At 37.4% G+C, this 13,231-nt stretch overlaps 1 protein-coding gene across 2 annotated transcripts in view; it reads right to left on the reverse strand.

Moving 5' to 3' along the window:
* Hbs1l (HBS1-like translational GTPase) overlaps positions 1-13,231 on the reverse strand; it is a 69,352-nt gene that overhangs the window by 23,583 nt on the left and 32,538 nt on the right. For both annotated transcript variants that reach the window (XM_013026856.1, XM_013026854.1), the window contains 3 exons: positions 4,988-5,096; positions 2,383-2,633; positions 1,822-1,987 (listed from right to left, as the gene is read on the reverse strand). In XM_013026856.1, coding sequence (XP_012882310.1) covers positions 1,822-1,987; positions 2,383-2,633; positions 4,988-5,096 — 526 coding nt within the window. The remainder of the gene's footprint in view (positions 1-1,821; positions 1,988-2,382; positions 2,634-4,987; positions 5,097-13,231) is intronic.

Consider the following 13,231-nt stretch of genomic DNA (forward strand, 5'->3'; position numbering starts at 1 on the left):
TATGTGTGTCTTTAAAAGAGGCTGTGGATACAGCCTGAACAATTAAAATACTAATATTTCCCACTTCCTTAATTTTTTGTGAGAAATAGTGTAAGATGTAAGCAAAGAAGGGAATATAAGACCATTTTAGAGAAAAATAAAGACTACAATGAAAAAATATGAAAAATGACCACTCTACAAGGCAGGTTGCCCCAAGTTAGAAATGAACTCATAAAATTTTCATCAGAAAAGTTGGTCAGTATGTTACACATTGAGAAAACAGGTTAGAGATGCCTATTTTTTTTTTCAAAAGCGGTAACCAGAAATTATTTGCCTTCATCTCATTTCACTGTAAGACCAACACAGTACCTCTTGTAAACCACAAAAAGTTAAGGTTCAGATTATAAGAACGCCCAAGCAAAGTCTACAAGAATACTGCATCATGTTAGACCTGGGGAATCTAGACGGGGAAAATGTGGGCTACATAATAAAGAAGCATTTCCTTTTACTTACCAAAAAAAAGTCCTAATAGTCACTGTAATAAACTACAAGTTCAACCAAGACATAATACTTAAATTGCACTTTTCTCAATCTCTTTAAATGAATAGGTAGGAATTACTTACCTTTCTAAAATTAGTATCCTCTATAATTCTAATATACGCATTGTATTCTCCAAAATGTGGCCACTGTCCAACTAATTTTCTTATTAGGGTAGAATATAGGTTTGTAAAACTATACACAGTTCAAAAGATATCTATATAAATATATATAAATTGCTGTTTATCAAAAAAACAAGGACCATCATAATCTGCTTCATGAAGAATTGTCTTATATGTAGGATGTAAACTAATACTACGAGAAAATGAATTTCCACCCAAAAGGCAGATAGACTTCTAATATATTAATCAGATGAAAGGAACTGAGGAATTCAGTTTATTATCTGCTAATTCAGAAGATCTTCATAGGTTGTTAGCCATCATTTTGAGATAGTTGGTACATCGGCCATTTCACTTTATTAAGATGCGCTCTGCTCCCTTATGCCGTAACAACCATAAGTCATGTCTATCATGGCTTTATAAAGACTTCTAAAAAATACTTTTCTTTGGCCAGAGCTATGAATCTATATTCTCCTGTGAGAAGCTCTCCAAAACTAGCATTTAACATTGAAACAGAGGCGGAGTAACTGACTAGTTACCATCTATATGGTAGGATATGTTTAAATTATTTTTGATTCTGTCTCATGAAAAACATAGAAAGAACAAAAATGAATTAGGCATGGTATCTTGAAGTCACTGATCATTATGAAATCTACACAGAATCAAGTTTACCACAGCTGCCTTTCCTTCACAGCCTAATACTAAGTCTTACTCTAAATCTCAGCACTCAGGAGACTGAGAGAGGAAGATATTAAGTTCCAGGCTGACCTGTACCACATATTAAAGACCATCACAAAAAACTGAAAGCAAACCCCAAACAATAAATAAAGTCTTACAACTCAAAATCAAAACAACTGGATATATACCTAGGAATGTGACAAGTGAAACTTCTCCCATAAAAAAATTAGCTTTAGGGATTTGCTTCCTCTGTGTGGTGGTTTTGTTTTATTTTGCATTAGATAAACATGCCTTTCATCTATTCTTACAGATTTCAAATGAAAAAAAATGTAATTACAATGAGAAAAACAATAATTGACATTGTGTCAAACCAGTAATCTCCCTGATAAAACTTTTTCCTAAAGCACTTCATTGCTTTAGACCACATAATTTAGAACAACACATAATGCACAGTTATTTTAAATAATGGGACCATTTCAAATTGAAAATTCTGAAATATTGGGACTACCTTTCCCTTTCTTCACCCGTTTCGTCCAAGACCCATGCATATGCAAACGAAGCTTTGCCAGCCTTTTTAGACTCCTGTTCATATTTATGCATAGTTCTTTTGTTCACATTACCCAGAAGATAAAGCAAATGGCCCATCAGAGTGCTTTTCCCCGCATCAACGTGACCTAAGGAAAATTGATTCAAGATTAATAGTAGGTCCATTTCTAGATATTGTTTGCATTGCAGCACTGCATAAGTAAATACAATTTTTATTAAATGTCAGCTCAAACATCTAAACAGAGAATAAAAAGTAAATCTCTTTTGAGAGGAAGAAACTTTCCCAGTTTTGGAAATGAATTCTCTTTCATTTGCTTACAAAGTGAAAGTGCCACAAACCAAGACTAATGGCTGCCTTGGTAACTGGCATTATGTCACCAGGGTGACAGGAAGCATTATGATGCCATGCCTCCTTGTTTGCACATCACTACGCCCACAGAGGAACTCACTGTTCCCAGGCCACTCCTGGGAGCTGCCAGGCTACCACAGAGCTGACTGAGACTCTGGAGGAAGGAAGGCCTACCAATGACCACTAGGTTGAGGAGCTGCTTCCCGCCTTGCCGCTTCTCCAGTTCCACTTTCACATCAATCTGCTGCTTCAGCTTGCCAGACTTTTTCACTGACATCGGCGTTGCGCTCTGCTCTTCAGACACTTGAATGGAGTGGGGTGGAAGAGCTGACTTAGAGACGGTGTCAAGACTGTCAGAAGAAATGATGCTGTTATCTTCACCAGGAGGTCCTTTCTGAGGTGTGTAGAGACCATGACCATTTTCTCTGCAGAAAGATCAGAAAGCATGTTGTATAGTGTTACAGGGACAGAGAATATGTTTCTCTCCATCATCTATGTAAACCAAAAAATGATCTCGGCTAAGTGGCTAGAGTCTACTGACAAGTAGCCAGATGCAAACCACACAAATACAGATTTGAGGATCCTGGTGGAAAAAAGCCTAACATGATCATGAGTTTGAGGCCAGCTTGTAAGTAAGAGAGAGAGAGAGAGAGAGAGAGGAAGGAAGGAAGGAAGGAAGGAAGGAAGGAAAGTATGTAGGTAGGAAGGAAGGAAAGGTATGTAGGTAGGTAAGGTAAGGTAGGTAGGTAAGGTAAGGTAGGTAGGTAAGGTAAGGTAGGAAGGTAAGGTAAGGTAGGAAGGAAGGAAGGAAGGAAGGAAGGAAGGAAGGAAGGAAGGAAGGAAGGAAGGAAGGGAAGGTAGGTAGGTAAGGTAGGTAGGTAGGTAAGGTAGATAGGTAGGTAAGGTAGGAAAGGTAGGTAGGAAGGAAAGGTAGGAAGGTAAGGAAAGGTAGGAAGGGAAGGAAAGGTAGGAAGGTAAGGGAAGGTAGGAAGGGAAGGGAAGGGAGGAAGGAAGGAAGGAAGGAAGAAAGGAAGGAAAGGTAGGTAGGTAAGGTAGGTAGGTAGGGAAGGTGAGGGAAGGTAGGGAAGGTAGGAGGGAAGGTAGGGAAGGTAGGAGGGAAGGTAGGGAAGGTAGGAGGGAAGGTAGGGAGGAAAGAAGGTAGGGAAGGAAGGAGGGAAGGTAGGGAGGAAGGAAGGAAGGGAGGAAGGCAGGAAGGGAGAGACAGAAGAGAGGAAAGAGAAAAAGGAGAAAGAGGGAGAGAGAGAGAGGGAGAGGGATATCCTGAAAATAAGTACAAGACCTTTAATACATTCAAAGCTAAAATAACTTTATAGACCACAGCCTTGGTTATATCATAATTTCTATCAAAATATATGGCATAAAGGAGACATTTTACATTTTTTAGAACTTATATCAAATAAGGCATTGTAAAAAAAATTTTCTACTGACTCATTCTTTTGACAACATAGCTTTTTTCCTTGATCAAACCTTAAGCTTAAATATTTCTAAATGTCTATACTTTCTGATTTTTTTATAAAACAGCATTAGTCCAACAGCCTTCACCTACTAAACCTTAGTCAATTCATTAGTTCAACAGACTTAATTTACTAAAAACTACAATATATACTATGCATTGCTTTAAGAAATTAACAAACAAGAAAGACAAATAACACTTACAGTCTAGTGAGAGTCTGAGATATAGAGGGCAGAACTAAGACCACCTAAGTACTTTCTCATTTCTGTGACAACGCTGATGCCTCCACAGGTGAGCACTGACCTCAGAGCTCCCTCAGCTCTTTGGCCAATCCCTGCAGAAACAGCATAGCTGCTGGCCCTGCACAGCTATGAAGAATGTGAGCTACTCAAGCAGATTGCACTCTGCCTTGCATTCCCTTTAAAACTATAAATAAATAGAATTAGGCCAGGAGCCTGTTAAATTGCATGCTGTTAAGAATGAAGCCAACTAGATCCAACTTAATGTGGACCAGGCACAGAGAAACTATATACAGAAAGCAGTTACACGAACCACCTAAGAGTGAAATGGAAATGGTTAGAAGAGGAAATCTATCTCCTCCTTGCTCACTGTTAACTAAAAACAGTTCATGTTTTCCCCCTCAGAGCAGTTTTACATCCTCAACATTAACCTTTTACCCTATATTTCCAGAGAAAAGCACTAGTTATATTAGTAACTTCATTTAAAAAGTCTCAAATATATTCTATTTTACCTCTTAAAATCTCCACTAATTTAAATATTTCTTATTTAGCACTGCAACAATTTTAGACATTAAGATGAAAAAAAAATACTACTGTTTGACTTATAACCATTCTCCTCTAGAGATCTGGAATTCTAGGTGAGTTTAATTTTATGCCATTGATACAATCATCACTTTATTCAATAGAAAATCTAAAAGGTTAAATATTTTAGTTATTAAAATGTAATTTGTAATTCCATGATTCACGGCCTACATTTAACACCTCAGCCCTGCTTACCCATGCCATCTAGTGGTACAGATCCCCTCTCTCACAAAATTAAATTTCACAAAATCAGTTTAAGTAGCTATAAATGATTTATATGAGGAACTGACAGTGAGATGAAGTAATATGCATACAAAGCTATATTCAAGACAAACTTCCAATCCCTTCTCTTTTGTACCATGTTACACTGAGGACACAGGACCTTCCCATGCCAATACATGCAAAACTGACATAGATTCTTTCTGACAAACTAAAGGAAACAATACTATTTCTCAAAAGTGGGGAGGGAGTCTTCAAATCTTACCCAGGCACTTCAAATCCCATAGTTTGCTTCTTTCCAGAAACAGTCATTTTAGCAACTTTTGGCACAATTTCAGATTCACTTCGAGATGACTGAGATCCTACTGATTTTCCTAATAAGGAGTAAAATAGAAAAGGCTAAAGTTAATTTCTAAAAATACATCACATGTTTTATAGAATATAGATTAAGATTAATATGCAAAGAATTTATATCTTTAAAAACACAGATCCTTTCTCTAAATCAGTGAGATATAAATGCTGAGAGCATTCCTATCAGCCATCCTGGGAAATACCCTACTGTCAAGACTCTCCTATACTTAACCTCTATCAAATCTCTTCCTAATTTCGAACTGACTGTTAAGTTTCAGTATTAAGAGGTCAGAAGGTGGTTTCTTCACAGAGCCTTATTCTAACATTCTACCTAAACCCTCTACTTACCTCATCTACCACACCCTTTCACAAGACTAAAATTGTCTGGTCAGTTAGCAGATGGTTAAACTATTTTAACCTTGTGAGATTTATACACTGATGAACAAGCTTTATTTTGCTAGAACACAACTATCTACAAAGAACACAGGGGAAGAGGTTAATATAGAAAAAGTGAATTAAGGATATGAAGGATATATTATGAGTTAGATCAAAGTAAGACTTTAAATTTGATCTTGATATATGCAATTCATAGAATTTTTGTTTAACAGTTCTTGGATTTGAACTTAGGGCTTCAAGCTTGCTCTAGGCATGCTACCACCTGAGCCACACCCCTAGATCACTGAATTAAAAAAAATGTATCCACATAATTTTCAAAACAGTACTAACATTATTAGAGTCACACAAAAATTATGGAATTTTGTATTGCTACAGTAGTAAACACAGAAACTACTAAATTAGAAAAGATAAATTACAGAATTCATTCAATTATGCTAGGTATTATGACAGGAATATAATAAGAGTACATGCACACTGCTGTAGTTAAGAGCTTAAAGTCTAGTTGAAGAAAACATTAAATGATCATATTATTTAAACTGTTACTATATTATAAAAAAATCATATGGACTGGGATCAGTGACTCTTGCCTATAATTATAGGTATCTGGAAAGCAGAAATGAGGAGGATTGGGGTTCAAAGGCAGTCTAAGAAAGACGTGCTTGATGTGGTGATACAAACTTGTATTTTCAACCATGCAGGAAATATAAATAGGAAGATCAGTCCAGGCTGGCTCAGACATAAATGTGACACCCTACTCAAAAAATAACTAGAGCCAAAAGGTTGGAAACACACGAAAGCTCTGAATTCAAGCTCCAGTACGATCGTGATGATGATGATGATGATGATGATGATGATGATGATGATGATGATGATCAACAATAATATATGGTGATATAAGATCTGCTACCAGGACACATGGAGGAAAGTACTGGAATTAAGACAGAAAAAAAATTAGTGTAGAAAGGAGGAACATTCCATACACATTGCATAACGGCCTTAAGGGTATGAGAAGACAGAAAAGGGGCTAAGATGCTAGAGAAGTAGGGAAGGCCAGCCATTCAGGACCCTTAAGCCATACCAAAGATCTTAATGTTTGTTCCACAGATCTGGATGCCAGCAAAATGAGGACAGTAAATAGTAAAGAGAGAAAAGAGAAAGGACAGGAGAACATACAGGCATGTTTGGGATGGGAAGGGCCAGCTCAAAGGCAAGGGTTATCTGGAGCAAGTAAGCTCTGATAACCAAGGAATATAGGAGTAGGAAAAATACTGGCACCAGGACAAAGTCTTAGAGAAGCCCAGCATTTAAATGCAAGACAAGATGACATACCTGCACCAAGAACAAGGAGAACTGATGGTACAAAGGAAGCTAAGGGAACAGTGTATGATGGATCTGACAATGATGGTAGTCTGAAGACAGGAGGGCTGAAAATGCACTGGCGAAATGAGATAAAGGTCACTGCTAGAGTTAGCAAAAGCCAGAACAGGTTAAAATACAGAAGACAGGTGAGAAAACCAGCAGAAGTACATGTCTATGATCTCTTTTCTGTAATTTCCAAGTCCACAAGCCCTAAGTTAATAACTCCTAGTTGGTTTTCTTGTTTTGCTTTTGCTTTTTTGAGAAAGAGTCTTAGCTACATTGTTCAAGGTGGTCTAGAACTAACTAGTTAGTCCAGGCTGGTCGCATGATCCTCTGGCCTGTGGCTTCTAAATGTCTTCCTGGCTCACTCAGGGAATTAACTCCTTTAGAAGCAAATCTGACGTGGACTGAGACTATGCATCATGTTGTCTTGTCATACTTAAATTAAAAAGCTACATATTTCAGAGTGAAGATAGCTATATTTGATAACAAGGCACTCCTTCACAACCACCTGAGGCCATTATGTCACACATGGTATGGACCTGAAAATGTTTTTCTAAATCTAAAATATTCTGAATTTTAAATCAAATCCAATCCATGGGCTTTAGATAAGAAACTGTAGATGTAAGAAACTTTTTAAGTTTGGCTAGAGAGTCATACGGTAATGGTAATGATAGAAGAGAGATGTAAAATGAAAGTAAAGAAAAAAGTAAGAGGAATTAGTTGAATACATTAAGGGAGAAAAAACAGCATTTTAGAGTTTCTGGAAAAGAAGGAAGAAATAGAAACTAAGAAATAGAAACTACGACTGGGAAACGGCTCTTTTATAACCAAGACTGGAACTCAGAACCAGGTACTTGTGAAACAGGTACAGTCGCTCTCAGTCTGGAAAAAAAAGTCTTTTTTTACAAAATAAGTCAATTTTGTATGTTTAGTGAAAGATGACAATTCCTGAAGGCAGGCTTCTATTTTCTCAATATAGCAGCTAAAAAAAAACTAGAGGAATTTATGTTCTCTTGGCCCAATTTAAGTTCTGTGATTATGCATTTATGATAGAACCACTCCGCTTTCTGCCCTTCTCCAGCAATGTCCAGTCAATTTAGGAAAAGGCATTAACAGTGAAGGCATTGCCTGCTTCATGAGGAATTAAGTCTACCCAACAGGTGCAAATAAGAAAAAAGGTTTTGAACATACTGCAAAGATATCCCAAAACAATACTGAAATGATTAAGGATCAGGAAATTGAAAATGAATTAAATGGTAACAGAATAATGATAGAGTTGGTAAAAAGCCATAGTATGTGCATGAGTGACTTTTCAAGAGAGGTGATTATAAGGAATTACTGATGAGAGGTCTTCGAAGGTCTCTGACAGTCAATGAATGGAAAGTCTTGGTTGTAAGGGGACATGATACACTAGTTAAGACACATTAGTTAAGCTATGGCCAGGAAGAAAATGGTAAGCCAGCAGCCAAATTCTCTGAGAGTGGACAGGAGACTGTCCCATAGATGACTAAGAAATAATTGTTTTTAAAAGGCTGATTTCAGGTAATAGAAAGCTAAAAGGTGCAGGTGTAAGGGAGGAAAAAATATGGAGTAATAATGATATTGGAAGGGCAAGAATAAAGTTGACGGCCCACATAGTTGACAGCCCATGCTCTGAGGCTTGCAAGGCAATGCTGGCGCAGAATGGAAAAACATTAGGAAATAAACAGTTTGAGACTTAGAGGAGTGAGCTTTCATGGGAAGAAAAAAAATTTTCTAGAGGTATACAAAGGTAAAGAGTGACTGGAGAGGGAAAGAAATAATTGGATGATGACAAAGAAGTAGACATGCATGCTAAGTAAAATAAGGACTTGGTCTGTCATCCAAAGAAAGAATAAAAGAGGACAAGAGGAAGGAAGGAAGAAGAGATGGAGGAGGGAGGGAGAGAGGGAAATGGAAGGAAGGAAGGAAGGAAGGAAGGAAGGAAGGAAGGAAGGAAGGAAGGAAGGAAGGAAGGAAAGGTCTCAATCCAAGTTCTACAGACCTACTTCAAATTTCCTATAATGGTTCACTTTTAATATTTTCCAAATATTGTCATGTAACTATTTCTTGAGATACATTAGTTTTGTGGGGGAAGGGGTATCTGTTAAGCCCCAAGATGCAACATTGCAAAAACCTGATTATGTGAAAGTAGATGGGAAAAGACGATTATACCCACTAAAGTGGTGGTTCCTTAAACACTTTGTTTTTGTTTTTAGGTCAGGTATGTCTTTAACCACAGGGGCCAGGAAGGTGGCCCAGTTGTAGAGTGCTTGCCTTCCTTGCATGAAGCCCTGGGTTCAGTTCCTCAGCCCCACATAAGCAGAAAAAGCCGGAAGTGGTACTGCGGCTCAAGTGGTAGAGTGCTAGCCTTGAGCTGAAGATCTGAGGGCCAGTGCCCAGGCCCAGAGTTCAGGCTCCATGACCAACAACAACAAAAAAGCTAACCATAAAAAATAAAAACCAAGCAAGGCACATTCTTCAGGAAGAATGTACCATACAAATACAATTTTGTATGCTTCATGCAGGAAATCTGATTCTAGAATCATCCGTTTAAGAGATAACCTGGCCCAGGCTATTTTGGAAACACATTAATTCAAATTAATAATATCCACAGCCAAAGATAAAAACCTATATTCAGTTATCCACTGAGCTATTGCTACCAGCAATGCAATGTACTTTGGATTCACTTCCCCTGCCATATTACAAAATAATGAGCACCTGATGGCTGGGGGAAGAACACTACTGACCCAGTCAGAATGACCTAACCACTAAAAATCATTAGCCACAGATCAATAAGAGACATAATGTTTAATCATCTTCCACTGAGCTAAACCCCCAGCCCCTTTAACCACATTTTTAACATAAAATGTACACGCTCTTCTTTCATCCTTCCAGCCAATTCACTTGTTTATACCCAAACTGTCATTCAAATTCAGTAAGTCTTAAAATGAGCTCCAGATATTAACTATAGGAAGCCTGGAATCTAAGCCTGGCTTACTACTCATGAATTGTTACTTAACAGCATCCAAACTTCACTTTCATCTGAAACTTTTCAGGGGTGGTCTGGGGGTTTTTGTGGCACTAGGGATCAATCCCAAGGAGTTATACTGCACCACACCCCCACCCTTATCTGAAGTTTCATGTTATAAAGTTTCTACTTTATTCTATATTAACTGAATTCAGTGATTTCTAGCTCTGAAAATGTATGTATCTATGCCAAATCACTAAGCTGCTCTTTATATCAAATAAGCCATTATGAGGTAAAAGTAAAATTGCCATTCCAAAGGAGTCTGCATAGCCTCCTCAAAACCATGCACAATCCACAAAAGTAGTCACCCAAAAGATATACATTCTAAAGATTCCTATCATTATTGATCTGTCTCTAGCAGAATAGAGAAGATTCATTTGTCTGTTAGATTTTCACTTTAGGAAAATTTAACAGTTAACTCAGTAAAAATACAACTTGTTTTACAGACAAAGAAACAAGGGACAAATAAGTGAAATGATTGTGTTTCAGTGGCTGAGTCAACCTCCCTGCTCAGTTCACCTTGCTCACATATCAGTTATCGTGTAATACAGCCTAATCAAACTACCACCTCCTGTCTCTAGTGGTTACCTAGGGGAACTGCTTACTCCAGGGATCTACAGTATCCTTTCTGGGACTGAAAGTCGTACAGGTTTTAACTTAAGAATGCATCCTTTCAAAGCTAGACCTCTACAGCACCATACAACTGTTCCTGAATTTATCGACTATTACTGAATCATGTTTGCATATGCACATGAATTACTCTCTTCTGACTTATCCCTTTTTAAAGATTTTTAATTTTTTTTTCCAGGAAGGAAGTACCTTATACACATGAGCACATCATTCACAAGTCACAGTGCTCTGCCAATAATAAGCTTTCAATAAACAGGTTAATGATCAACTCCCATGGGTTTAAATTCTACCACTACAAGTTGACCTCTATTTACAAGTTATCTCAAGAGTCCTTCTTTGAGCAATAGCTTCCTTTAGTCTCTTTTCTTACTTTTTGCAGTTAATAGTAACTACCTCCTAACATTTGGAAACAGCAACTGGTGCTTGCTATGGGCACTATGCTCTTCTTCCAAGTGCTTTACATAATTCCTACTTTATAGAATAGGCATTTAATTCCTACTTTACAGAAACTCATGGCTGATATGACAGGTATACAATCTTGGATTATGACATACCCAGATTTTTTTAAGGTACATACATAATAAATTACCCTTCAAGAAGCTCAGAAACCTTTGAGATGTTATTAAAAGTGGTGGTTATTGGCTAGGTGCTGGTGGCTCACACTTGTAATCCTAGCTCTCAGTAGGCTGAGAACCTCCAGTTCAAAGCCAGCCTATGCAGGAAAAGTAAGCGAGGCTCTTATCTTCAATTACATGCCAAAAAGTCTGGAAGTAGCATCATGGGTTCTAGTGATAGAGTGTTAGTCTTCAACAAAAAAGCTCAGAGACTGCAACCAGACCCTGACTTCAAGCCCCAGAATTGGCAAAAAAAAAAAAAAAAGTAGTAGATATAAAGACAAAAAAGAAAGAAATATTTGAAGTATATATCTTAGTAACAAAGGTTTAATAAGCAAACTGGGAGTTAATCTTAAAAAAGGCGGGGCTGGGAAGGTGGCTCAGTGGTAGAGCCCTAGCCTTGCATGCCTGAGGCCCTGGGTTCCGATTCCTCAGCACCACATAAGAAAAAAGCCGGAAGTGGTGCTGTGGCTCAAGTGGTAGAGCACTAGCCTTGAGCTGAAGAGCTGAGGGACAGCGCCCAGGCCCAAAGTTCAGGCCCCATGACCGGACCCTAAAAAATAAAAATAAAAAAGGCAAATGGCAAAATTTTGGGCACTGATCAATAAATGTTCAGACATTTGTTCAGATGAGACTTTGAATGAAAAGCTTTTGTAAAAAAAAAATCTTTTATGGATTTATGTTTAAGGACTCCTTTTCTCATTTAGTAAGTAGAATGTAAAATGGATATAGTGTAAGTGTAAAATAGCCTTAGGAAAGATAATTACTAAAACTGTTTAGAAATGGGGAGGGCCAAATTAAGATTAAGCAAAAGCTAGAGAAACTTACATGTATGGTGATTTATCCAGAAAATATGCTGCCAATCCCTCACATTCTCCTTAAAAGTCATTATAAAGGCATTTCCCTCTGGGTACCAATGGTTCACATCTGTAATCCTAGCTACTCAAGAGGCTTAGATCCAAGGACTGTGGTTCAAAGTCAGCCTAGACAAAAACTAGCAAAAACTGGAAGTGAAAGTATGGCTCAAGTAGTAGAATGACACTTAGATAAACTAGGTGACAGAGCCCAGTACCTGAGTTCAAACCCCAATACTGGTATACATACAGATGCATACACACACAGACACACAAAAATAAAGCCATTAAAAGATCTAGTCTTAGGGATCCATTTATATCCTACAATATTTTATACACAGGACCAATCAACTTTAGTAGTTCAAAATTTAAGGCTGTGCCACAGAAAATTTATAAAACACAAACCTGACCCAGTTATCAAATATTGCAAAGACTAAGTTATCCCCGGTAAAACATACCATTTTTAATTTGGATGTTTCTACATCCATTTATCCTCTTTAGTTCTGAAGTTTTAGATTACAGAATCAACAAGTGCTAGGATAAATGATTACCACAGATAGCAAAACAGAGTGGGCTTCAACCCCAATTTTTCATTTGCTTAGGAGGTATGCAAATAAGTTCCAAGAATTTAAGGGTACATAACAACAAAAGAATGATCTGGTAACAAAAATCCACTGAGACTTACCATCTGCCAAGATGATATGAACTTTGGGAAGTAAATGTAAATTTTATTTAACATTTTGATCTGTGTGTTAAGTTCCAGTCACTTGATCCATAAAAATACTGTATGCATGTTTTCTGAATGTCAAACTAAACAAATCAAGTCTTTTTTCAATCTGATACTAAGGTTTGAACTCAGGGACTCATACTTACTCAGCTTGCTGTCTGTGCTCATAGCCTACTACCATTTGAACTAGGCCTTCAGCCTAGCTTTTTGCTGATTATTTTGGGATGGAATCTTTGGAAACACAATGTTTTAGATCTTAGCTTCCTTAGTAGGTAGGATTAAAGTTATGAGCTACTGGCATCTGCCTAAAAAAAATCACTTTTTGATAGATTTCCATTAGCTAATATGTTTCTAAGGAATGTAGGAAAAATGAAGGTGAGTTATAAATGCAACTTCATTGAACATATATATTCTTACCAAATAAGAATTCCAAAACCAGGAATATTATCATACTGTACACTTTAAAACTACTCAAACCATAGACTGTGTAATGGATTGTAAAGGCGAGATTGAAGGGAGAGCATAA

Source organism: Dipodomys ordii, unplaced genomic scaffold (genome assembly GCF_000151885.1).
Source record: "Dipodomys ordii isolate 6190 unplaced genomic scaffold, Dord_2.0 Scaffold97, whole genome shotgun sequence".
Taxonomy (NCBI): domain Eukaryota; kingdom Metazoa; phylum Chordata; class Mammalia; order Rodentia; family Heteromyidae; genus Dipodomys; species Dipodomys ordii.